Source organism: Lithobates pipiens, unplaced genomic scaffold, assembly GCF_037356315.1.
Source record: "Lithobates pipiens isolate NorthernLeopardFrog02 unplaced genomic scaffold, aLitPip1_a1.2 Scaffold_23, whole genome shotgun sequence".
Lineage (NCBI taxonomy): Eukaryota > Metazoa > Chordata > Amphibia > Anura > Ranidae > Lithobates > Lithobates pipiens.
The window spans coordinates 304,953,008-304,980,871 of record NW_027507785.1 but is presented as its reverse complement, the minus strand read 5'-3'; the positions used below and the strand labels follow the sequence as shown (position 1 = coordinate 304,980,871).

Here is a 27,864-nt window from a genome sequence, read left to right as displayed (position 1 = left end):
GCCACTTTCACCCCCCTCTTCCCCTACTATATACTTACTTTTCCCACATTCGTGGGATCTGGTTGTGGCTCTGGCATTATATCACCGTGGTGTGGAATATTATACTCATTTGTAAAGATTTGAGTAATGTTGAGTATAGGCAAATAAAGGTGTGTAAGCTTATAGCCGAGTAAAATTCTTCTTCATTGCCAGTACTGATATATAGTCATTTATAATCACGTAAACATGCTTTCAGATGCGTTAGCACACGTATGCAAGTAAATGGCTGCACTTAAATGTAACATTTGCTATTTTTGTTTTACTGCTCTGTACTTAAGGCTGTATTACAGATCTTTACTCTGTATGCAATGTCTCATAGACAACAATGCATCTCATTTTAGATCCGTAAAAAACTCCTGTGTACAAGAGGCCTAAATCTGCCCAGCTGATATCAATCCATCATTCATCTATGACCATTGTTAGAGCTTATCTAGAACTGATAAAAACAAAATGTTTTGACCAAACTCCCACTCTCCCTGATCCATATACTTCCCTTCCCTTCACTCCAGCATACCTCCATTCAGCTGCTGGTAACCAAGATAAAACAGAGCCTGACAAATTTGTTTTGAATCTAAAGCCTCGTACACACGCTTAGATTTTTGGACGACCAAACGTCCTTTTTTTTTGTGGCATGCTAGTCCCATGTCGAAAGTGAAGAGGTTACTTACAATATGAACATTTTTCGTATGACAGAATACAACGTCAGAAGTGACGTAATGTGTTGAATAGTTTTGTATGTATTCTTTCGTTTCTGAGCATGTGTAGTCTTGCTCTTACAATTTTTTTCAAACCGTACTAATGAAATGGAAAGCAGACATTGAGCTCACATCCAACAAAAATTTTGTAGTCTGTACATCCAGCTTTTTGGCTGACGAAAAAGCAAAATCAGCTGTCAAAAGCACCGTACTAACGATCCGAAAATTGGCAGACAGCTCGTCGTACAAATTTTAGCATCCGATTTTCGTATCGTGTGTACGGGCCTTAGGAGCCAGGTTTTTTGTTTTTTTTTGATTAAGGAAAAGAAACACAGCGCCTCTAAGTGCAGTATTGGTAAACCATTTAATAAGTCAAAAGTAAAACTACTCAAGGGAGTATAAACACAAGCATGATAGCAGGGGTAGGCTGACCATTCGGGTACTCGGGCACTGCCCGAGGGCCCTATGCCACTAAGGGGCCCCATTAGGGTTGCCAGCCTCAATAAAACCAGGGACAGTATGTAAAAATCTGTGCTTTTTAAAAATCCCAAGATTATAGCTGCCCCGCCTCTCCAGTACCTTTTCAGTGTGTGTATGTGTATTCTGTGTGTATACTGTGTGTGTATATTGTGTGTCTGTGTGTGTATACTATATGTATGTGTGTGTGTATACTGTGTGGCCCCATAATCTCCTATTGCCCGGGGGCCCCATAATCTTCTCCTATTGCCCGGGAGCCCCATGAGTTGTCAGTCTGCCCCTGCATGATAGTAATCCTGCAACGAAATCCGGAGGTGGTTTTTCTCCTAAATATCCATGTCTCTGAAGTGCAGCTGACAGCTCGTGCAGGTGGATTCCAGCATTCACCTGAGGAAGGAGAAAGCATGCTTTGAACGTGAAGCCACCTCCTCTCACCCTGGACCCCGGAAGGGACATCATCTCCACTCGCCCCTGTGTTCCCTGCTGTTCTCATAGGCTGCAAATGCTGGAATCCACCTGCACGAGTTGTCTGCTGCACTTCAGAGACACAGACGTTTAGGAGAAAAAACACCTCCGGATTTTCCTGCAGGATTACTATCATGCTTGTGTTTATGCTCCCTTTGTGAGTAGTTTTACTTTTGACTTATTAAATGGTTTACCAATACTGCAGTTAGAGGCCCTGTGTTTCTTTTCCTTTGTTGCATTGCAGACACTGGATGCCCTTAGTGCTGGTACATGGATTCCTCTCCCTCTTCATCTTAGAGACTGTTGCTATGGACTTCGTCCCTCTTATTGAGAGATGTTATTAATCACATTTATTCGACCTGTGTACACCTCCAGGGTCTCTCCTCAAACAAACGCTGAGTTTATTTTTTATCTGTTTTTTGTTGTTGACTAAAAGGACTTTATTTTCGATGACAGAGATGGCAGATCTTGAATTTACACATGGAGGGGACTGGCGCCAGGCATGCTTCTCGGCGGGACGGCTTTCTCACTTGTTGGGGTTGAGGTTTTTGATGTGTGTGTGTTATGCTGTGTGGACTGGACTCTGCTTGCCTCCCTGCTTGTATCCAGCTCCGCGTGCGGGAACTGGTGGGAGGAAGGAGGTGAGCCACAATGCTCATGGATTGGCTGGTGCCAAGATAGAGGGGAGTGTGAGGAAGCCTTTCTGTGTGGTGGGTCTACTGGAGGAGGGGATGAAGGGTGCACAGGGGTGCTAATGCTGTGGGTGAGCAGCAGAGCTGGAGGTTTTTTTTCGTTTTGTTTTTTGGATGTTGGAGCTGGATCAGCTTCCTGCTGCCCTGAACTGCAAGTCTAGGGCATCAGGCAATGGGAGTTGCTCATGCCTGGTGCTGGTGGTGAGCGGGCTGGCAGAAGCAAAGGCACCCAGAAGCCCAGGCACCAGGAAAGCGGTTTCTGATCCCCATGACGACCTAGCACCTGGGACTTTGTCGTGCCCTGAGATAATATGGGGTTCTTCTCAGTATAGGGAGCATGTTACTCGCTCCCCTTCCTCCCACATTACAGCTCTTGATGCTTGACAATCGGCCACCTAGGCAGTCAGCCAGTAATGGGATGTGAGTACTTAGCCCTGTGTAAGCTCCAAGTAATTAATCTACACAAGCACTTATAAAAGTGTGTGCCGGGATTTACGCTGTGGTAGTCATGGGAGTGACAGTAAACTTATTTTGATGCTCCCCCATGCTTCATGCTGCCAAAACAACATTTATTAAGGCCAACATGACAATAGCCAGGCTGCCATACAGGATCAGAGACATGTGGCATCTGGCAGCCGTGTATTATAGCCACTGCTGAAAAGGTTTGCCCTGGAGCAGAACTTTTATTGCATAAACAAATATTGTTTTGTGATATACACAAGGTGAGGTGATCAAGGTTTTACCAGGATGCAGCAAATACAAAGAATATTACAGCACATAATTGATCATTGTTTTTGATTCTTTATATATTTTTTTATTATTTCAGAAAAAGCAGATGTACTGATGCTGCGTGCCAACCTGCCCTCACACTTTCACCTCCAGATGTCTGAAATTGAATTTCATGAAATAATTGGATCAGGTGTGAGATTAGTCGTGAGTCACAGACTGTGAAGTACTCTTAATTATTTATAATCAAAGCTGTGACCCTTTCTTTGATATCTTACAGGGTCATTTGGGAAAGTATACAAAGGAAGATGCCGTAATAAAATTGTGGCCGTGAAAAGGTAAAATCTTCAATTTCATTCAAATTTGCTTTTGGGTGCACAGAATACAAAACTGCCTTTTTATAATATTTGTTTTATATTGTATATATGTTATTTGTACACTTCAGTGCTATTGGTCTCCCTAAAATGATGTAAGTGCAGGAATCTACTATGATCACATTTTGGTTTACATGTAGGCAGTTGCCTACAAGGAGGATTTTGTGTGTAGTTAAGTTAGTTGGCCTGTCCAGACTGGAAAGGGGTTAATTGTGTCTAGACTCTTCCCAGCTTTTTTGGGTCCTACTTTCCTTCCTGGTGCATATATAAATAGGGGCATGGCCGGGTCCAGAGAGCGCCTGCACATGGGATGCTGGGGAAGGGCTACAGTGTCATATAGTCAGACAAGATACCAAAGTTTCATTGGGATCTGCCATCTTTGGAGGACAGCAATTATGTACTTAGACCTTTTTAAGGCATGCCTTGGCAGCCAAAACTTAGCCAGTTGGGGTTGGAACATGAATTTCACTTGTATTGCCGTTGCCATTGATTTCTTTAATAAAGTTCTTGAACTGTTCTTAAACCTGATCTGAAGTTACTAAAAGGGGATGCATGGTGAAGCAGAAGAACAGGGCCTGTAAAGCCCACATGGGGTATGAAGCAAGGCCGCTACAAAGGGTTGATTAGGCAGAAGAGTTGGAGCAAGAGAGTAGGTGTTACTGGGTAACCAAGAACTGATGGGAAGTGTATAGCAGCTGTTCATGAAGAGTGGCACCTGGGGGAAGGTGACAGGATTTTACCGTAGCAAGGAGGTTGGTGATCTAGCTCCCTCTCTACCAGTTGGTTTCCCTAAGGTTACTGGGACAAACCCCTGATATGGAGACCACATGTACCTAGCTGCATCGTACGGCAGAGAGAATGAGTTCATTGTAAGCACGCATGAGGTCTGCTCTAATGCTTGGTGGGACCCCATTCTGTCACTGGGAGTGAGGTGGCAAGCATAAGGATTTAAATGACTTTGGCAAGGGCCAAAAAATAATGTATAGACAACTGGGTCAATCCAACTCCAAAACTGCAGCTCTTGTGGAATATTCCCCGTCTGCAGTGGTCAGGACCTACCAAAAGTGGTCCAAGGAAGGAAAAGTAGTGAACTACAGGTTGGTACTAGAGGTGAAGAAGAACAGCAAAACAGGAGGGATGCTGGAGGTGAAGAAGACCAGCAACATAGGAGGGATGCTGGAGGTGAAGATGAAGAGCAATATAGAGGGGATGCTGAAGGTGGAGAAGAGGAGGAGCAATGCAGGGGGAATGGTAGAGGAGGAAAATGTGCCTAAAATATTATTTCAGTCTGAAATATTTTTATTTGTTGTTTTTTTTTAATTGTTGTATCATTGATTTGTATATTGTATATTGTTTTGTTCTTTACTAAACCAACACAATTCTATTATTTTTGACCTGTCAGATACAGAGCCAACACTTTCTGTTCCAAATCCGATGTGGACATGTTCTGCCGAGAGGTCTCCATTCTCTGTCGGCTCAACCACCCTTGTGTCATCCACTTTGTTGGCGCCTGCTTGGATGACCCCAGTCAGTTTGCTATTGTGACTCAGTACGTCTCAGGAGGCTCGCTCTTTTCTCTTCTTCATGAGCAAAAAAGGTAATTTATTATCAGGAGAAAAATATAATTTGCTGGAATTGTGGATGAAGAAGACTTTTGCATAAGGAAAAAAGATAGTTTGTAGTAACATTTTATACACAATATAAAGTTCTGTGAAAACGTTTTAGGGAGGTGTGTAAAAATACTGTAAATGAAGAATGCTTTCAGAAATAGAAGTGTTAATAGTTTATTTATTATCAATTAACAAAATGTAAAGTAAAAAGTAAATGAACAGAAGAGAAATCCTAATCAAATCAATATTGGGGTGACCACCCTTTGCCTTCAAATTAGCATCAATTCTTCTAAGTACACTTACATGTGGTTTTTGAAGGAACTCGGCAGGTAGGTTGTTCCAAACATCTTGGAGAACTAACCAAAGATCTTCTGTGGATGTCAGCTGTCTCAAATCCTTCTGTCTCTTCATGTAATCCCAGACAGACTCCATGATGCTGAGGGCTCTGTGGGGGCCAAACTATCACTTCCAGGACCACTTGTTCTTCTTCATGCTGAAGATAGTTCTTATTGGCATTGGCTGTATGTTTGGGGTTGTTGACTGCTGCACAATAAAATTTGTGGCCAATCACACACCTCCCTGATGGTATGGCACGATGGATAAATATCTTCCTGTATTTCTCAGCGTTGAGGACACCATTGATCCTGACCAAATCTCTAACTCCATTTGCAGAAATACAGCCCCAAACTTGCAAGGAACCTCCACCATGCATCACTGTTGTCTGCAGACACTCATTATTGCACCGCTCTCCAGCCCTTCACCAAGAAACTGCCTCCTGCTACAGCCAAATATTTTAAATTTTGACTGATGAAGACCACTTCTGGCCAGACACCCCTGGACAGTAGGTGGGTGTACCTGGGCCCCTCTGGTTTTCACAAGTTCTGTGCTGATGGCACTGCTGGACATCTTCTGATGTCGAAGAAGTGAGAATGATGTGTCTTTCATCTACTGCAGTAAGTTTCCTTGACCGGCCACTGTCTCTACCATGCTCAACATTGGCCTATCGATGGTGTCCTCAATGCTGAGAATTACAGACAGATACATCATGATCAGCCTAGTACTACACGGGAGCAGCTTGTGAATGATCTCAGGCAGTTAGGACCACAGTCGCCAAACAAACCATTGGTAACACAATATGCCGCCATGGATTGAAGTTCTGCTGCGCCCACAAGGTCCCCTCCTCAAGAAGGCACATGAGATTGTGGATGGGTCTTGCAGCATGACAATGACCCAAAACATTCCGTCAAGGCAAGGAGTGGAGAAATTGTAGTGCAGAGAAAAGAGAGTCTCACTGCTCCAGGAGCACACATGCAGATAGTGAACTGTTCTCTCAGCCCGGAGGCCACAGGTGCTGGCAATTGCCGATAGCAACGGATTAAGCACTACTGCTAGTGCGAAACGTCCGTTTTTTTGTCTGCTGTGTTTGCTGGGTTTTGATGTGATTTTTTAATAAAGTAAGGTGGTTTTTCTGAAGAGTGCGGCAGTCCAGAGTCTACTTTCGTCTAAGGCAAGGAGTGGCTTAAGAGGAAGTACATTAATGTCATGGAGTGGTCTAGCCAGTCTCCATGTCTTAATCCTATGGAAAATGTATGGAGGAAGCTGAAATTTCGAGTTGCCAAGCGATAGCCAAGAAACCTTAAGGATTTAGACCCCTTTCACACCAGGGCGTTTTGCAGGCGCTATAGCGTTAGAAATAGCGCCTGCAATCCGCCCTAAAGAAAGCTGCACCATTGTGTGTAGTGTGAAAGCCCGAGGGCTTTCACACTACAGCGGTGCACTGGCAGGACGTCAGGGAAAAGTGCTGCCAGCAGCTTCTTTGGAGCGGTGAAGGAGCGGTGTGTTTACCGCTCCTCCACCACTGCTCCCCATTGAAATCAATGGGGCAGCACTGTAATACCGCCGGCAAAACGCAGCTGTTGTGGCGTATTGCCAGCGGTTTTAACCCTTTCTTTCCCGCTAGCGGGGGGTAAAAGCGCCCTGCTAGTGGCCGCAAATCCGGCCGTAAAACGCCGCTAAAAATAGCGGCGTTTTACCTCCCACACTATGGGCGGTGTGGTGTGAAAGGGGTCATAGAGAAGATCAGTAAAGAAGAGAGGACCAAAATTCCTCCTGAGATGTGTGCACACCTGGTCACCAACTAAAAGAAACATCTTACCTCTGCAAGCAAGGGTTTTATCCACCAAGTACTAAGTCATGTTTTGCTCGGGGATCAAATACTTATTTTACTCACTGAACTGTAACTCAATTTATAGCATTTATATCATGTGATTTTTCTGGATTTTTGGTTGATATTCTGTCTCTATCATTTAAAATATGGCTATGATAACAATTGTAGACCCTTCATTTCTTTGTAAGTGGGCAAACTTACTAAATCCACAGGGGATCAAACAATTAATATTCCCACTGTAGGTCCTGGCCTGTCCGGGTGGAGTAAATACAGTAATTATGCTCAGTCAGCCTGTGTACAAGACCCCCAAGATGGAATTTCCTCTCATCTCCTGTTGTGTTTACAGAAGAGGATATGAAGGGAAATCTCTCCAATAGGAAACAGATTTTTTGACATCTGACAGGAGTTTTAACAAAGTTTTGGTTTTAGATTATGGTTAAGCTCTGCCCACTGCCTTCCCCCAGAATTCTTTTTAGATATAGAGTGCTGTTGGTTCCTTACAGCTTTTTGCAGGATACACAAGTGACATGAACAAATGTTCTAAAAATGTTTATTTCAGAAATCTCGACTTGCAGTCAAAGCTCATTATTGCTGTGGATGTTGCCAAAGGCATGGAGTACCTCCACAACCTGACCTACCCCATCATTCACCGGGACCTCAACAGGTACTGTGACACCATACAGTCTGCCTTTGTATACAATTGTCTGATATAAGATCTGTCTGTATTTCTTCACAGCAACCAATCAGGTTCTGTTTTTGGTTGCCTTTGGCCAACAAGGACAGTTCCTCAAACCATTTGGTAAATGAGACAATAAATCTTATCTAAGAATTCGTACCAAGTACTGGAATTATTGGCCTACAACCACCATGTCTATATTTTTGGGCAGATTTTGGGCACTCTGATGACAATTGGTGGCTGAGAAGACTCAATTTCTGTGCAAGAGCATGTTGCCCATAACGATTAATTAAGTTGAACTCTTTGTCTTGGAAACCTGAAACAAGAATTCTGATTACGTGTTTCTTAGAGCCATAAATCAGACCATAAACACACTTTGCTACTACAGCTATTATAAAGATATATTTTATGCATTATGAATATAAAAAAAATTTAGTTTGAAAGGCAAAATTCATTAATAAAGTATGGTAGTTGTAAACCCAAACATATACCCAGTGAAGTAAACAGATCATCCTACATATGTTGTACCTGTTTATCTGGAGCCACCTTTCCCCTGCATCCAATGAAAGCGTAGAGTTTGCTTATAATCTCTCAGCCCACTGATTAGCTAATATGCCCTCTCTCCTCCCCAGGACTTAGCAGTCACCTTTCCTTTATCTGATAGCTAGCCCATTGAATGATTATTATTATAGATGTATGTTGGACATTCTTATTAAAGTGGTTGTAAACCTCAGATATGAAATATGAACAAAGCCCACATTTGAAAACTGAGCTTCTGACGAACGTGAGGAGCTAAGCCTCACTGCAGCTATCCAGGTACCCACTGTTGGTGGAATGGGCTGTTTCCATCTTATAAGAATTTCCCTTTAAGCATAAAATAGAAAAAAATTCAGGTGTCTAGTAGCTACAGCATCCTCTATACTTCCCAACCGTTCTAGTGCAGGGTCCTGTCTTGGGGCCCAATCAACAAAGTTATTTAAAACATTAATTACCTCTACCTAGTAAGGTTGAATAGTACGGCATGATCACACCATGTGAAAAAATGTGCGAGGGGAGGACTGGAACTGGAAATGTGTACAAAGGGAGCTAACACCAGGCTAAATAGCAGCTAGTCTCTGCGAGGTGTAATAGACCCTGTATAGGAATTTTAATTGTATAAATTGGTCTTTGGCAGAAATCATGGTAGTACCTACACAGTCTTCCCAGTCTTCCTGAGACAAATCTGGAATGTCAACTTTCCATTTATCAAGTGCCTTGGTCAAGTTAGGAGCGTGCAACACCACCAAGCAGAGATAGAAGACAAGGGCTTCTCCAGAACTCTGGACTTCAGCAAACGGTCCACCAAGTCTGGCTGAAGGACCACTGGGCCGGGGAGCTGAGCTTGTAATGCATATCAGACCTTACTGTACCTAAAATACATAGTTGCAGGAAGAGCATATTTTTCTCTCAACTCTGAGGAGGAAACCCTACCTTTTTTTAAAAATATGTTTCAGAGACGTAATCCCTTTAGGGGCCCAAACCTGAGGCTCCAGTTTGCAGAAAAGATGCTGAAGCCTCGGATTACCCCAGAGGGATATATGGGGAGAAAAACTGTAGTCAGTTTTTTTTTTTATACCTCCCTAGCCTGCTGCCACACTCTAATTGTCATACACATAGGGGCCGTGACTAAGGGGTGAGCCTTAGGCCCTCTGTAAACCAGGTTGGTCAAAACCACTTAATATCCCAAAATTGCCCCCTCCAACATTACCGCTGGGTTCTGCCTGGGCTTCCTAAACCACCAGAGGATAGTCACTAGCACTGCCGCCCAGGAATAAAGCTGAAAATCCAGCAGTGCCGGTCCTCCCAGAGACAGAGGGAGCTTGGCCAATCTTGGAGTTTTGCCTGCCCAAATGAAAGTCCCAATGAGGCTATATAATTTAGTAAAGGTTACCTTAGAGAAAGAGATTAGAGTATTCCTGAAAAAATATAAAAACTTGGGCAGATAGACCATTTTTAGTAAATTCATTCTCACACAGGTGACAATGGTAGAGCCTTCAAGACTGGCACTTCTTTAGCAATTTGAGCCATTAGGGGAGTAATATCTTTGAAATAGTTGGCCAGTTTCCCCTATACCCAGATACGTGAACTCCTCTACCCACTGCAATGGCGTATGAGTATCCACCCCAGATCTAAATAGAAAAAAACACTCTAATGCCAATACAGTGCTCCATAATAACAGTGTAAAACAACAAAATAACAGTGCAAAGCAGCAACTTAACCATGTGATATCAGCACAGTAAAACAAATATAAATCAACTAAGTCACAATACATATACATTGTTTAAAAATTGCAATATAATGAATAAATTCCACATGAAATGGTAAAAAAAAATATTAAAGCAATCTTCTTTAAAAGTTCATAATGCGATGGCATCAGCACGCAGCACAGCACGTTTACAGTCATCACCGAAGCGTGGGCTTATTGTTTTGGTGGCAAGAAAGACTGTACAGTTGGCATATATATCTCCTTTTGGATATAAGTGTAACTTTTAATTGTTTGAATAAACTAGTAAACAATTTTACACTATTGGAGCATCTCTTTCCCTTTATACATTAGTCCATGTGAATTTACGTGGCTGTTCTGGAGTTGAGGAGAGACAGTCCAAGGTCCATAGAGGGGCATACATCATCTCACCGATGGCTATGACTATTTCTCGCTTGACCTTTCTAGAGATAGAAGGTCAAAAAGAGCTGATAATCGCCCTGATGATCAGAGGTGGTGGTATTCACACAATGAGTCTTTTTCACTTGAGCTGGTGGAGCTCTGAATGAACTTTTAAAGAAGATTACTTTAATATTTTTTTACCATATCATGTGGACATTATTATATTGCCTTTTTTAAACAATTTATATGTAGCACAACTTTGTTCTCTTGTATCCACCCCAGAACCTGAGGGATAAAGAGAAAAGAGAATCAACTTGTACCCAATTAGTGCAGATTCCTGAGAAGTTACCAAACTGGTCTTTGATTTCCAGGGCAGAGCCCAAGGAGGGGTCCACATCAGAAAGGTACAACAGGGCATCATCCGCATATAGGGACAATTTTTCCTAAAGTGGACCAACTGGAATTCCCTTCACCCTGGGGTCCTGATGGAGAAGGATTACCAGTGGCTCCATTGCAAGAGTGAAGAGGCCCACAGAGAGCAGACAACCCTGCCTCGTCCCTCTGTTCAAATGAAAGGGGGCAGAGAAGGTTCCATTGACCTGAACCCTAGCTTTTGGATTGGCATACAGAAGTTTTATCCAAAATATAAACTTAGGTCCAAATCTAAAACACTCCATCATGTTCCACAAGTAGGCCCACTCAACTGAGTCGAATGCTTTTTCTGCATCCAACGCTGCTACTACTCCAAAATTCCCCTCCTTCGCCAGATCAATGTGAGTGAACAATCGTTGGATATTAATATCTGTGCCTGTACCTAGCATTAAGCCAGACCGGTCGGAATGTACCAAGGCCATGATAACTGTATTCAGGCGATTCGCCAAGATTTTGGTAATGGGCTTAGCATCCACATTTATCAAAGAGATAGGCCAGTATGAGGCACATAGTTCCCGGATTCTTACCAGGCTTAGACGCCACCACAATCACTGCCTCCGACAGCGTGGCCTGCAAAGACCCTGTCCTCAAGGAGGTTGAAATCATGGAATGAAAGCGGACGCTTTATCTTCAGAATTTTCACTATAGATTTAGTTGGAACATTACATGTATGATCTCCATGTTGAGCTCTTTACTGTTGACAGATTTTGAAGGACATATTAGATGGGATTTTATGTATCATTTCTATGAGATAGTGATATCCATCATTGATAATATGGGGATTGTTTTCTGGTCAATGGTTAGAAAAGTGCATTTGTGTTATAAAATTATTCAGTTATAATTTTTAGATTTTTCAGGGTTCTTAATTTAATATCGTTCTATTGTAGTCCCATATATAAGGTTTAGAAGAGTGAGGTCACAGTCACACCATAAAAGGGACTGGTTGCGTTTTTAACTTGCACAAAACCAGTAAAGCAATGTCCTTAGAAGACTCCACTTACTTTAGTTGCAATCCTTTGAATGCTGATTAAAGAGATTTAGTCTTGCATGGAACACTGGCTAAAATGGACACCAGAGGGCGCTTCTAAGTGTAGCAAGTTAGATACTGTTTTTAACAATAAACACTTACTTGCTATACTTAGAAGCGCCCTCGAGTGTCAATTTTACTTTATTACAGACAATATTTAATCTGCTGAGGAGGTGCTCTGAGACCAAGCAAGCTGCCATTATAGGGACTTATGTGTTTAGCTCATATCATTATTTAAGCTACTGGTGGTGTTTGCGCCATAATTGATTATATTTCATGGAACGGCAGCTAAACTCTTACTCTCAAGTGGAGATGGTGAATTTGTCAGTAGCGCATCTCTTTTTTTCCACACTCCATCCCTTCAACCAATGAAGAGTGTTGAGCTATAGGAACATGAAAGCCAGAAACCTGAGCCGTCCAATGACATTTCCCTTGCATAGCTCCATTCACCCTCATAATGACTTGCATTGGACCTCTGCCTACAATACATCTCCTTCAAATCCATCCCACTGATGAGAGGATCTTTCTGGCATCTGAAAGATTGTACTAGAAAATGTAAAGCAGAACTCTAGCCAACAATGTTTATTTTGTTTTGTATATGAGGAGAAAGGTTAAAAACCCTACCAGGTGTCTGTGCCTCTATTGGTGAGTCAAAGGGACATAAAGTGACGGGACAGCCCACTAATGGGCAGTAGGCATAAGTGAAATATTTTTCCCCAAAAAAAATCTTGCAGCAAAAGTATTGATTTTACCCTCAATGAATCTTACAAAAAAAAAAAAAATATATATAAATATATAAAATATTAATATTAAATAATTATATTATATATTTATTTATTTTTGGGCTGTATTTAGGGTAGGTTATTTTATTTATTTTTGTTAGCTCTCTGTGTTTTTTTATTTTATTTATTGTTATTTAAAGTATTTGGTGGTTATTTGTATACTGTTAGGTCATTTATTCATTTTTTTCAGTGGCTGTTATTTTCTGTGAACCAACATAAAATATGAGGCAATTTGTTGGTACAAGAATAGGTCCAGGATATTGGAAAGCTGCTTCCCTAACCCTTAGGAGCTTGCATAAAGCCCATCCTACCCTATAGGTTCACATTTTCGATTGACTTATAGCACAGGGATCTCAAAGCATTAATGAGACCCGGTCACCAGACCAATTATTTCAACAAAAATTTGCCCAGGAGAGAGGACTATGACATGCAAGGAAGTCGGGAGGCTCTGCTAGTGATTTGACTAATCAATTTTTCTAGTAAGTTCAAAGTCACATTGCAAGAGAATACAAATGTTTCATGGAAATGGTAAACACTGCAAGCAAGCATTTGCAAAACTCAGTTTTTCTGTGTATTTACCTTGGTCTTTAAATTTGGTGACAGGGTCTCTTTAAGTGTATCTATTTTTTTTTCTTTATTTTCCCTGCTGATTCTGCCATTTCCTGTACTAGAATGCAGGAAATTATCAACTAGACTTCTGGCAGGATCATCAGGTATTTTTATAAAAACAAACAAGAAAATAAATGTCTCCCATAGGATTTTGTTGCAGCCAAAAAAATAACGAAAATGTATATAAAAGAACAAATTCTAATGTTGCTGCGCTCAATTAAAATATAAATACACAAATAAAATAAATTTTAAAGTGTACAAATTGAGAAGAGAGGTGATTGGTTCAAGTCCCAGAAACCGATTAATCAGTTAAAGTGTCCCAAAAGGAGCCACCGAGGTGTACCCCTACATATTAGCAGTCCTCATAAATGACCATTTGTGATAATCGATCCATAAACAGTGACTACCACCACCGTGATTATGTCCACCACCACAGATAATGTGGTTACGCTTACCGAAAATTCTGGACCCAAACACCATACGGCAATGAGTCACTAGAGCTGGGGTGATTTGTAATCACATAGGGAAAGAATCAACTGTCTGTTTTCCATGGGTAGATCCCAGTAATCCACACAACTCTGGCATCGGGGGACTCCAGTTCATGAGCACATGTGAAAACACACCAAGCCGCCGCGCATAGTGTAAAACCATCATAAGCAAATTTATTAAAATGTATAGAACACAAGAAGTAAGTAAAAACAGCGCTGTTAACATAAAATCCCAGATGCTATGCAATGACCTCGTCAGGAATTGGATCCAACGCATTTCGTCAGAAATTACATCCTCTAGGGCTAACATTTTTTGCATACAAAGAATATTAAAATCAAACGATAAATGCTCTGGTCTCTATACATGCATAATTGTGCATCCTCACTATTATGCTGAGTATTTCATCATGCGCTAGAAGCTTCTTGGATACAGAAAATGGCTTTACTTTTATGGGGGATGTTAGATTATGTCTTACAGCATTAGAAACAGGAAGAGAACACAAACAAGTGCATATAATACAGTAAGGATGGTACTTCCTCTGATTACCTTACCATAGATAAAACACTATTATACTATAGTGCCACCTGGTGGCATTGACAGTTATAATGCATATACACAGTCACAGTATGTAACCAGATTGCTGTTGCTTTTCCAACACCCCTTCTCAACAGCATGTGGTTTGTTAAATTATATTCAGCTTCTTCTGGAAATAACTATGACGTTCATTCTACAAAGGCTTGGTGAGTGTATCAGCAGTCATCTCCTCTGATGGGCAGTATTGAATGTCAATAACACCTTGCTCTTGATTGTCCCTCAGTAGGTGATACTTGACGTCAATGTGTTTGGTCCTAGGATTGATCCTTTGTGATTGCGAAAGCTTTATACAACGCTGGTTGTCTTAAAAAAAAGGGGAATTGGTTTTGACATGTCTTTTCCGATGTCCACAAAAGGTGGACAAATCCATATCGCTTCTTGACAAGAGCGACAGTTGCTTGCTTTTGACTAGACCAATTTATGGTTCCTTCCCCATACTGGAAGATGACTCCACTTGTGGATTTGGATCTGTACAGTCCCCGGCCCAATCGGCATCCACATATCCAACCAGTTTTGGATTGGATGTTGCTGCTAACCATCTTCATCTGAATTGTTCCCTTGAGGTACTGCATCAATCTTTTTACTGCGTTTCAATCATGCTGACAGGGAGCCAACATTTTTCCTGCATAGTATGCCCACTTCTGAGGACCACAAATGTCTGGCCTTGCCACAGTGGCAACATATAGCAGTTTACCGATTGCTCTGCGATACGTATCGTTGTTGGGTAGCAAGTTTTCTGCTTCATTTCTCTTTTGATAGCCTGGTTCCATAGGAGTTTTCACTTCCTTTGCATCTTGCATATGGAATTGTTTCAAGATTTCAGAGATTTCTTGAGATTGGTTGTGAAAATAACTTCCATCTTCTCTCTCTATTTGGATTCTCAGATAGCAGCTAATGTTCCCTAGTTCTTTGATTTCAAAATGTTCTTTCAGATTGTGAACTGATCTGATTGTAATCCCATTCAAAACAAGGTATAATGTCATTAACATAGATAAGGAGAACACAAATAAGTGCATACAACACAATAAAAATGGTACTTCCTCTGATTACCTTACCATAGATAATACACCATTATACTCCATTGCCACCTGCTGGCATAGATAGCTATAATGCCTATACCCAGTCACAGTATGTAAGCAGATTGCTGTTGCTTTTCCAACACTCACAACATGGGCGTATGAAACATCAATACTTGTCAAGCAAAATTTGGTTCAGCCACAAAACCCCCAACACATTTCGCTTTTCAAATAATCTTCATCAGGGATGGTTGTGAAAGTGCCTAGACAAGGCACCTTGTCAATGCCCATGTTGTGAGGGTGCACGATTTTGCATGTTAAAAGACTAGAGCTTTTATCATTTGGTTTTTATATATTCTTTTTATAAATAAAACGTGTTCTTTTATATACGTTGTTACTTATTGGCTGCAACAAAGTCCCATTTCTTTTGTTATCTTTTCTTTTGAAGGGACGGTGCAGCCTCAGTCTCATGGGCGATTCACCTCCGTTTTTTTTATTCTTTCCTATCAAACAAATATAGCAAAACACTTGCAAAGGCACATATAACAGACCAACAGTGATCAAATAAAAATAAATGTTGTTCATTTTTTTTTTTACATACACTTTAGAGCAGCCTTTCTCATCCTTTTCAGCACAGAGGAACCCTGGAAATAATTCTCTGGTCTTGGGGAACCCCTGCTAAAAATGAAAAAAACTACAACTACAGTGGCACTCTCACCTAGCACTAAAAAGAGTCGCAGGTTTGAATCCCAACCACAACACTACCTGCCTGGAGTTTGCATGTTCTCCCTGTGCCTGCGTGGGTTTCCTCCGGTTACTCCGGTTTCCTCCCACACTCCAAAGACATGCAGGTAGGTTAATTGGCTTCTGTCCCAAATTGGCCCTAGTATATGAATGGGGACCTTGGATTGTGGGCTCCTTGAGGGTAGGGACCGATGTGAGTGTGCAATGTATAGGGATAGGGACAATTGTAGACACTCACTCAGGTTGAACTGGATGGGCTGGTGTCTTTATTCAACCTTACTAACTATGTAACTCATCATACATTAGTGTGATGGTCAATGAGAAGAATGCTTCTTACACTTGTGGTTATTGGGAAGAATTACCCCCTTACAGATAACTAAAAAGATCAATGGTGTCCTTCAGAACTTACCTGAGAGGCAGAAATTGACCATCGCTCAGGGAACCCCTAGCACCTTTAGAGGAACCCAAAGGGTTCCACGGAACACTGGTTGAGAAACCCTGCTTTAGAGTGTATTTTTAATTATTCGCTCAGTGAAACTGCTAGTACATTTGTTCTGTGCAAAAATGATCTTCACTTTCCTCAATTTGTCAAATGTTAATGTCTAAAAAAAAATAATAGAATCGTTCAGGAACATACCACATTATAGCCACTAGAGAGCGCTGAGGATCCTCAATCTGTCAAATGTTAATCATGTCTAAAAAAAAAAAATAGAATCATTCCGGAACATACCACATTATAGCCACTAGAGAGCGCTGAGGATCGTATTTATTCCTGTAAACCTCTGCTTCAACTAGTGGCCTAAATAAGTTATTTTCACTCTATTTTTAGTTATAACTAACATTTGACTTGTTGAGGAAATAGAAAAAACATTAATTTTTGCCTCATTTGCACAAAACAAATGTATCAACAGTTTTACTTGGCAAATAGCCATAAATTGTTTCTATACATACACCGCTTTATTTATGATAATAGGTGATACGACTACTTCAAGCATCAGTATTTGTGCAGGCGTTATAAAGGGGTTAGTAAGGATGCAATAATAATGACCTCAGGCGCTTGGAGGAGCTCGTTATCCTACGCCCAGATTTACCAACCTGTTGGAGTCAAAGGATATTGCCTTGAGTTATTCAGATATTCTTGAACATTGTATGTAATTGCTTTTATAAGACAAATACACCCAGCAAACAGAGCATACCTTCTTTGCGCTAATTGCATATGTTCCTTATTACCGGGTGAAGGTTAATTATCTCCCACTGTCTGGAATAAGACTTTTACATATACATGATATAGGCAATTAATTATTTCTAAATTGAAGGCTTAAGTGGCAGTTGGGTTAAACATTTCCTTAATTAAAACTTAATGCCTAATTATGTCACTGTTTCTGATTTCAATCTGCCGAGCTACATCACACAATATAAAAAGTTGCAAGAGTGGTTTGCATTCCAATTAGCTGCAAGTGTGGGGGTAGGCCATATAGAATGAAGTCACGAAGCATAATGGAACAATCAAAAATATGAACACTTTTTTTTTTTTTTATGTGTTGTATTCTGAATATACTTTGAACTAATTATCAAGGATTACAAGTAAACTGGGCTTGGTGACATTTCTTGGAACCCATTCATTGCTGTGCCATCTCAGAGGCACAACCCACCAGTCCTCCACAGAGAGACCAAAACTAGGCATGAACAGGAATTTCTTCTCCTTAAATATATTTACTTATTACATATACACTTTATTACCAAAAGTATTGGGACGCCTGCCTTTACACCAGGGATATGCAATTAGCGGACCTCCAGCTGTTGCAGAACAGAAGTCCCATGAGGCATAGCAAGACTTTGACAGCCACAAGCATTACACCCTGAGGCAGAGGCATGATGGGACTTGTAGTTTTGCAACAGCTGGAGGTCCACTAATTACATATTCCTGCTTTACACGCACATGAACTTTAATGGCATCCCAGTCTTAGTCTGTAGGGTTCAATATTGAGTTGGCCCACCCTTTGCAGCTATAACAGCTTCAACTCTTCTGGGAAGGCTGTCCACAAGGTTTAGGAGTGTGTCTATGGGAATCTTTGACCATTCTTCCAGAAGCACATTTGTGAGGTCCGGCACTAATGTTGGATGAGAAGGCCTGGCTCACAGTCTCCACTAAAATTCATCCCAAAAGTGTTCTATTGGGTTGAGGTCCTGGACTCTGTGCAGGCCAGTCAACTTCCTCCACCCCAAACTCGCTCATCCATGTCTTTATGGACCTTGCTTTGTGCACTGGTGTGCAGTCATGTTGGAACAGGAAGGGGCTATCCCCAAACTGTTCCCACAATGTTGAGAGCATGAAATTGTCCAAAATGTGTTGGTATGCTGACGCCTTAAGAGTTCCCTTCACTGGAACTAAGGGGCCAAGTCTGTAGGGTTCAATATTGAGTTGGCCCACCCTTTGCAGCTACAACAGCTTCAACTCTTCTGGGAAGGCTGTCCGCAAGGTTTAGGAGTGTGTTTATGAGAATGTTTGACCATTCTTCCAGAAGCGTATTTGTGAGGTCAGGCACTAATGTGGACTAGAATTCCTGGCTCACAGTCTCTGCTGTAATTCTACACAAAGGTATTCTATCTGGTTGATGTCAGGACTATGTGCAGGCCAGTCAAGTTCCTCCGCCCCAAACTTGCTCATCTATGTCTTTATGGACCTTGTTTGGGCACTGGTATGCAATCATGTTGGAACTGGAAGGGGCCTTCCCCAAACTGTTCCGAGACCCTAATCCACCTCCACCAAATGATTTGGACCAGTGCACAAAGCAAGGTCCATAAAGACATGGATGAGCGAGTTTGGAATGGAGGAACTTGACTGGCCTGCACAAAGTCCTGACCTCAACCCAATAGAACACCTTTGGGATGAATTAGATTGGAGACTGCGAACCAGGCCTTCTCGTCCACATCGGTGCCTGACCTCACAAACATTCCCATAGACACGCTCCTAAAGCTTGTAGACAACCTTCCCAGAAGAGTTGAAGCTGTTATAGCTGCAAAGGGTGGGCCAACTCAATATTGAAACTCAATGGACTAAGACTGAGATTCCATTAAAGTTCACGTGTGTGTAAAGGTAGGCATCCCTAATATGGTAATATAGTGTATTAAATACCATTGCTCTTCGACATGACCATGGGTATATTTTTCCCAATAACGTGCATGCGTAGCTAAAACATCTTTTGTTTAGTGTAGGAAAATGTTAAGCCCCCTATTTCTTGCTGCCTCCTGGAGGGAGGCTGACCCTTCACTTCCTGTCTTGAAGACGCAAGAGGAAGTGAAAAGAAATCTCTTCATAGTGAGAGGAATTTCCATTATAGACAATTGTCACTAGAACATTTGTCCGCTATGGACGATTTCCCCTGAACCCCTGCTTTCTTTTTGGTGGCAATGGTCATAAAGGCCAAAAGAGGGATGAATCTCCCTGGCCGAGATAAATGCCCAATAAAAACTTAGCAGGCATATGTTGTTTTGTGTTTGAGCACATGTTTTATTTACAACACTTTTTTCACTCCTGACGAAGCCCTTTTATGGGTGAAACATGTTGAGATTTGGGGTTGAAGTGCTCACTTTTTCGTGTGCTTTATATTATCAGGAGATGCAGGGTAAAACTGAACTATATGAAAACAGAAAAAATGAACTGTGCCAAATTCCCGAATCCTAAAAATTTATAATAAATGTGAAAATATATAAAAACACATAAAACATTAATAAGGATAACAATCAAGAAACATAAAAAAAATTAAAATAACCGTGACAGCGTGGACAATAAAAAAATGAAAAAATGATCAGTCCATTTAAAACATCCAAATCACACAGGAAACCGATCCATACAAGCAAGTGAAATAATTGTCCAATAACGTAGAGTGAAGCCACGGGTAGGTGGTCCAATAAAGTGAGAAAACCAACTGACACTCAAAACAGTGATCACCACCACCTAAAATGCACACTTACCAGAGGCAAGTTTAATAAAGCTTGTAAATAGGGGAGTAATGTAGCCACAACTCAGCCACACAGCGATGAACTCGATCCAATGGAGCCATTTACCGATCAGGCAATATAACCTTCCGCCATGATGGATCCGCCCAGGTGGACTCAGCAGCCTAAATTTTGGGAGAGGGAACAGAGAGCAGCTACAGTAAGCTGTTGAGTCACTTCTGGGACAGGGAGCAAAGGGAGCCAAGCTGCTAAAACACTGCTTGGGGGGGCTAAGGTAAGGGGGCAAGGTAAGCAGAGCTGCTGAGTCACTTATACTTGTGGAAGTGGGAGCAAAGAGGGGCGAGGGGCTTAGACAACCTGAACAACTGTTTTTCTGTAAAACTGAGGATGAATTAATCCATAGAGACTGCAGCTAAAGAGGTCAGGGAGGGCTTATTTTTATGCTAACCGCTACCAGTTGTACTGCGGCAACATGGCTCGGCTACAGATGAAAAACAAGCTCTGGACTGCCGCACTCTTCAGAAGACCACTTTCTTTTTTTGGAAAATCACATAACAGCTCAACAAACACAGCGAACAAGGAATAATTGCTGACAGCAATTTTTCCTTGTTTGCTGTGTTTGTTGAGCTGTGATGTGATTTTTCCAATAAAAGAAAGTGGTCTTCTGAAGAGTGCGGCAGTCCAGAGCTTGTTTTTCATCTGTTGCTAGTGGTAAAAGCCAGCACCTGTGGCTTCCCAGCCGAAGAGACAGTTTACAGCCTGCATGTGTGCTCCTGGAGCAGTGAGATCCCTTCTCCAACATGGCTCGGCTGCACAAATCGCCGCCATGATACGTCGCTTCTAGATTTGGCCACTAGGGGTGTGTGCGCCTGCCTGCTTGCCCACTGAGCCGTCTCCGATCACCGACAGGCTCCTGCGATCACTCGGGGCACACGGAGAACCGGGATCTGTGTGTGTAAACACAGAGATTCCAGTTCTCTGAGGGGAGACCAGACAGATCGTCTGTTCATACAGAGTATGAACAGAGATCTGTCATCTCCCCTGGACAGTCCCCTCCCCCCTTCAGTTAGAACACATAATAGGAAACACATTAACCCCTTGATCGGCCCCTAGTGGTTAACCTCTTCACTGCCAGTAACATTTTGACAGTAATCAGTGCATTTTTATAGCACTAATCGCTGTAAAAATGCCAATGGTCATCTAGAAAGCTCATGATGAATGTCGGAGATTGCTGCCCCAGAATATGTCCAGCTATTGCGCTAGCGGGCCGGGGGGGTTTCTTGCTCCCTGAGAGGGGATCCAGCCCTACCCACTCTACCCCCCAATACCCCCTTTCCTCTTCTTATCCTTTCTTGCCATTTCAGCCCCCGCTCTGCTCTCTCCCCCTTTCCCGCTTTTCAACCCTACTTTTTCTTTCTTAACTTAATAAACGAAAAATACAGTATGTTCCGACCCCAGTTGACTGTTGCACGATACTCTTCCCCTATTTACAGTTATCCAGGTCTTTTGAGGGTTACAGAGCTGAAATCTATGACCTTTTGAGCAAAGGGGGATCCTCAGGGGATGGTGCCTTAATCCCATTTCCAATAGCCCACACAACTGTCTAGGTATCCTTCCCCTCGATTTTCTTACTGTTGGCTCTGTTTTCCACACACTACGATTGTCTGTATGTAACCAAATGTATCATACATCCTGTGAAGTTACCTCTGTATTGTTTTTCGCATACTACTAAATAAAAAAATAAATAAAAAAATGCCAATGGTCCCAAAAAATGTGTCAAAAGTGTCCGATGTGTCCCCCATAATGTCGCAGTCTGGATAAAAATCGCAGATCGCCGCCATTACTAGTAAAAAAAAAATGCCATAAAACTATCCTCTATTTTGTAAGCACTATAACTTTTGCACAAACCAATCAATGTACGCTTATTGCGATTTTTTTCTTTTTTCTTTAACCACAAATATGTAGAAGAATACATATCGGCCTAAACTTAGGCAAAATAATATTTTTTTTAATATATTTTTAGGGGATATTTATTATAACAAAAAGTATTGCTTTTTTTCAAAATTGATGCTCTTTGTTTATAGCGCAAAAAATAAAAACCGCAGAGGTGATCAAGCACCACCAAAAGCTCTATTTGTGGGAAAAAAAGGACGTCAATTTTGTTTGGGAGCCACGTCACACGACTGCGCAATTGTCAGTTAAATCGACGCAGTGCCGAATCGCAAAAAGTGCTCTGGTCAGGAAGGGGGTAAAATCTTCCGGGGGCTGAAGCGGCTAATTTAATGTGTGGCAAAAACAATTCTTGATAGCTCTTTTTGATCTACATTGGCTTTAATTATAAGCTTTTTTTTTTATATAACTTGAATTATTATTTCTGTTACAATGCAGTGTAGGATAGGCTGACCGGAGATGAGTCTACTTCCCAGAACATAAGCAAGGACGTTTCATACCTCCCTAGTCCTGCTATAGCCACACTTTACAAAAAAAAAATGCATTCAATAAACTCTGGGCGAACCGCTCGATTTTTCTACAAGCTATTTATATTTTTAGAATACAGCGCCTTCCCATCCAGAAATCACGGGGGTTGCTTATTTGCAGAGTTCTCGGTTGGAGGAATTTTAAACTCTCTTCTTCATGGGAAAACCATTACCTAAAAATAATTTGTGCTCCTCACCCGGCTGTTTCCCCTAATAAGAAATTTCCCAGTTCTCATGCAAGCGTGCAGAGCAAACAGTGACACAATTTTCATTTGTCATGCGTCCGTGGTCTGAACACCGACATTTTTTTTTTTCTTTTTCCGAAATATTCTTAACCTTCTGATTCTGCATGGATCAATTTCCGGCCATCAGAACAATTAAATTTTTTTCCATTCCTCAGACTTTATTTGCTGTATCATTTAGCCTTTTATAGTCTTGATTGTTTCCCGAGCTTAGAAAGCACATTTGTTTTATATTCTCTTTTACATTATGTACTGGCTAAGCAGTAGCACTCGCTCTGGGACACTTCGCGAGCCATAAAGTTCCACGTGTGAATCATTTTATGTCCCCAGAAGGTTTTTGTAGAATTAAAGCGTGTTATTGGTAACATTGTACAGCCCTGTGATAATCATATTTCTTTGTGATGGGAGGGAGGATGCTACAATTACATTTAGAGCAGGCGGTGGGAAGAGGCATTAAAGGGGTATTAAAGCCAATATATTTAATTCCAAATGACATTTTACCAGCGGAGTTTATCAGAAAGTCTGTTGGACATCTTGTTGCTTGTGCCAAAAGAGGGGGAAAATGTTCATTACGAATAAAACTTTATGTGAAAGACCTTCTAATACTATTTACAAAGATGCGCTCTAATGCCGCGTACACACGGTCGGATATTCCGACAGAAAATGTTCGATGGGAGCTTGTTAGAAATTCCAACCATGTGTAGGCTCCATCGGACATTTTTCCATCGGCATTTCCGACACACAAAATTTGAGATCTGGATCTCAAATTTTCCGACAACAAAATCCGTTGTCGGAAATTTCCGATCGTGTGTACACAATTCCGACACACAAAGTTCTACGCATGCTCGGAATCAAGCAGAAGAGCCGCACTGGCTATTGAACGTCATTTTTCTCAGCTCGCCGTACGTGTTGTACGTCACCGCGTTCTTGGTGATCGGAATTTCTGACAAGATTTGTGTGACTGTGTGTATGTAGTCAACATCCGTCCGAAAAAATCCATGGCTTTTGTTGTCGGAATATCCGATCGGGTGTACGCGGCATAAGTGCTCATGCACACAGACGTTTTAAAAAACTGGCTGCAAAGCTAGCTCTGACGCCTGGAAAAATCGGCGTTAAAAACATGATTTTTACCGCGTTTTGCATTGGCGTGTTTTTTAGCGTTAGCGTTAAGTAGCGTTTTTAAAGAAACACATCTCTTGGCTATAGCACTCAGAAAACAAAGAAAATATGTTGCGCGTTTATGCGCGTTTTTGAGCGTTTGTGCGCGTTTTCCCACGATTCACGTTTTTACAGCTCTAGCTCCGCGCCACGGAACGCACTGGTCCTGGGTTTTGTTTACAGCTTAAAAACGCCTATGCCATTTGCAGCTCAAAAACGCCTAGGTGGGCATGAAGCCATAGACTAACATGGACAGGCCTTTTTAAGCTGCAAAAAACGCTCAAAAAAGCGGCTGTAAAAACGTCCGTGTGCATGAGGCCTAATAGTTATCATAGCTGTAGACTTTTGTTAGGCATTTACCCATGGCTTGGGGTGCCTATTCTGTACTATACTATACTATACTATACTATATTCTTTATTTTATATGTATCTCTGTCCGCTTTGCATATTGCAGGAATTCTTGAATATACTGAAAAAGATAAAAATAATAATAATTAATGCGGGTCTGTATTCATTAAAAGAAAAATTATGCTCACCTAGATGGAAACCAACAAGACAAATCCCATTTATTTCAATGGCCCCTGTTCACATCTGAGCGTTCTGTCGCCTAAAGCAAAACACTTGCCGCTCAAAAAACTACATGAGCTTCTTTTTTGGCAGATTGCATGCGTTTTAATTCTGTTACATTGGTGACCTTTTGAACTTCAAAACGCCTGCACAAAAACGCTACAAAAAACGCCAGAAGAAACTCCTGTAAAATAGCAACGCCTAGATGTGAACGGAGCCTAAGACTGAGAACAGAGCGATCAAACACAGCTGATTGCTCAGTTCTCTGTCTACAGTGAGCAGAGAGCTGGTGACTGTCAGGAAAAAACATTTTGTATGGAAAAAAACATTCCTTAGTTTAGGCCAGTGATCAACCCTAGGGTTCCTCCAGAGGTTGCTAGGGGTTCCTTCAGCATTGGGCAATTTCTGCCTCTCAGATAAGTTCCCACTGCTCCCAAGATTCCATTGATCTTTTTAGCTATCTGTAAGGAGGTAAATTCTTCCCAATGACCACAAGTGTAAGGACCATTCTTCCCACTGACCATCACACTAATGTATCATAAATTGCAGATCTCTAATTTTTTGCAGAGGTTCCCCGAGACCGGAGAAGTATTTCAAGGGTTCCTCTGTGTTGAAAAGGTTGAGAAAGGCTGGTTTAGGCCAATATGTATTCTTCTACATATTTTTGGTAAAAAAAATCTCAGTAAGCGTTTATTGATTGGTTTGCACAAAGGTTATAGCGTCTACATAATAAGGGACAGTTTTATGGCATTTTTATAATTTTTAAATTTTTTTTACTAGTAATGCCGGCGATCAGCGATACACGTACACGTCGGACAACTTTGGCATGATTTTGGGACCATTCACATTTATACAGCGATCAATGCGATTAAAATGGCATTGATTACTGTGTAAATGGGACTGGCAGTGAAGGGGTTAACACTAGGTGGCGCTGTAGGGGCTAAGTGCGTCCTAGGGAGTGATTCTAACTGTGGGGGCTGTGTGTGACACGACACTGATCACCGCTCCCGATCACAATGACAGTGTCACTAGGCAGAATGGGGAATTGCTTGTTTACATTAGAATCTCCCCGTTCTTCCTCTCCGTGAGACGATCACGGGTATCTCCGCGGACATCAAGTCTGCAGGACCCGCGATCCTACTCATGGAGCTCCCAGCCGACGCGCGTGTGATGGCATGGTGGTGAATTCAAAGGGATGTACAGGTACGTCCATTTGCGCAGCCATGCCATTCTGCCGACATACATTGGCGTGCGTCGGTCGAGAACCGGTTAAAGGAGAATTAACCAAAAAAAGGTTAATTAAATCCACAAGGGTTTTTTTTTTTTACCACTACTCTTCCTTTTTATATTGGCTTTTAAATTTACAAATGCAGAAGTTTAGAAATTGGATGAAAGGTTTAGCGCTGGAAAACACTTTTTGAAAGAGAAAACGTGTATTTTATATACATCTATATAGATCAGACAAAAATGAGGGACAAATGAGGGACAGAGGGACATTGCTCCAAATCAGGGAAAATCCCTCCAAATCAGGAACAGTTGGGAGCAGTGGCATAGCGTGGGGGGTGCGAGGGGGGCCACCACCCCGGGCGCAAAAGAGAGGGGCGCTGTCACGAGTGTGGACCATCTAGCACGGGGATAAAAGCCCCTTGTTAAACTTATGATGCCGGAGAATCCGCGTTGTTCAGCAACACCGGCCGTTCTTGTGGTGTGGGTGGGCGGCCGGGGGATCCGTATCATGGTGGTGATCACCGGGGGGCCGAGGACAGATAGGCTGGCCATCTGAGAGCCCGGAACTGGGGAGAATAGTTCCACCACGGCCGCCTCCTCCTTGACCTAGCCCCCCTGACCCCGCCCCCCCCCAAGAGATGAGAAGCGGCCGATGCAGCATCTCCTGTGCCTCCCGGGCATGGATTGTTTGACCTTCCTCTCAGCACTAACATGAGACCCAGAGAACAGGCTGAATGAGGACCCTGAGGACTTGCAAGGAGGAGCATGTTGCCAGGGAGCCCCGGATCAAGGAGACAGACTGGCATGGAAGGTAGGGCTAGCAGTCTCACTCATCTCCCGCTCAGGCCCCTCTCCCTCTCTCAGCCCCCCCCCCCCCCTTCCCTTAGCTCCACCGTCTCTGATCCAAATGTCTCTCACTGTCTCTCTCTTAGTGAATCCAAATCACCAGTGCTGCAAAAACACACAATTGTGCAAATATATAAATAAATAAACAAACTAATTTTATATAATAATCAATAAAAAGTTCATCCATAGCCATAAAGTCAATTCATAGCCATGTTTTTTTGGATGCTTTTTATTTGAAATTTGTTTGTTTATTTATATATTTGCACAATAGTGTGTGTTCTTGCAGCACTGGTGATTAGGACTCACTACCCAGTAGGGCTATCTTAGAATTATTGTATTTGATGAATTGTTATAGGACATTTTCTGTGCGTTATTTGCACAATGGGGTTGAGGTTTCTTGCAGCACTTATTTTCATAATATTTCAGTTAATGGGAGCTACATATAGTATGTCATATTCACACTATAATACTTGTTGCAGCACCACGCCATTGGGGTATTGACCCCAACGGCACGGTGCTGCAACAAGTATTATAGTGTGAACATGACATATGCAGCTTCCTCCTAGGCATCCAATAGGATCGTCTATCTTTCAGCCAATCGGGAAATGGGTATCAGATCTGTGCTGCCTGATTGATGGAGAGGCGATTCAGTGTTAGAAAAGCAAATATTCATTTGCTTTTCTAACACACCTGGGTGGGCTCTGAGCATAATGCTGTGTGTCATGAGCCCACCCTAATTTGAAGCCTATTAGAGCCTCTGGCTCGAATCAGGTGCTTCAAAAAAAAACATCGATGCTCCCCGCTGAGACCACCGCCTCCACCTGGAAGGGAATTTCCACATCCTTGCCGCTCTTACAGTAAAGACCCCTCTATGTAGTTTAAGGTTAAACCTATTTTCTTCTAATTTTAATGAGTGGCCATGAGTCTTGTTAAACTCCCTTCTGTGAAAAAGTTTTATCCCTATTGTGGGATCACCAGTACGGTATTTATAAATTGACATCATATCACCTCTCAAGCGTCTCTTCTCCAGAGAGAATAAGTTCAGTGCTCACAACCTTTCCTCTTAACTAATATCCTCCAGACCCTTTATTAGCTTTGTGGCCCATCTTTGTACTCGCTCCATTTCCAG

General features: G+C 42.0%; 1 protein-coding gene across 1 annotated transcript in view; it reads left to right on the top strand.

Moving 5' to 3' along the window:
* Positions 1-27,864, top strand: part of TNNI3K (TNNI3 interacting kinase) — a 391,224-nt gene that overhangs the window by 116,907 nt on the left and 246,453 nt on the right. Inside the window, exons 14-17 of the mRNA XM_077450470.1 lie at positions 3,195-3,287; positions 3,375-3,432; positions 4,871-5,065; positions 7,805-7,909. Coding sequence (XP_077306596.1) covers positions 3,195-3,287; positions 3,375-3,432; positions 4,871-5,065; positions 7,805-7,909 — 451 coding nt within the window. The remainder of the gene's footprint in view (positions 1-3,194; positions 3,288-3,374; positions 3,433-4,870; positions 5,066-7,804; positions 7,910-27,864) is intronic.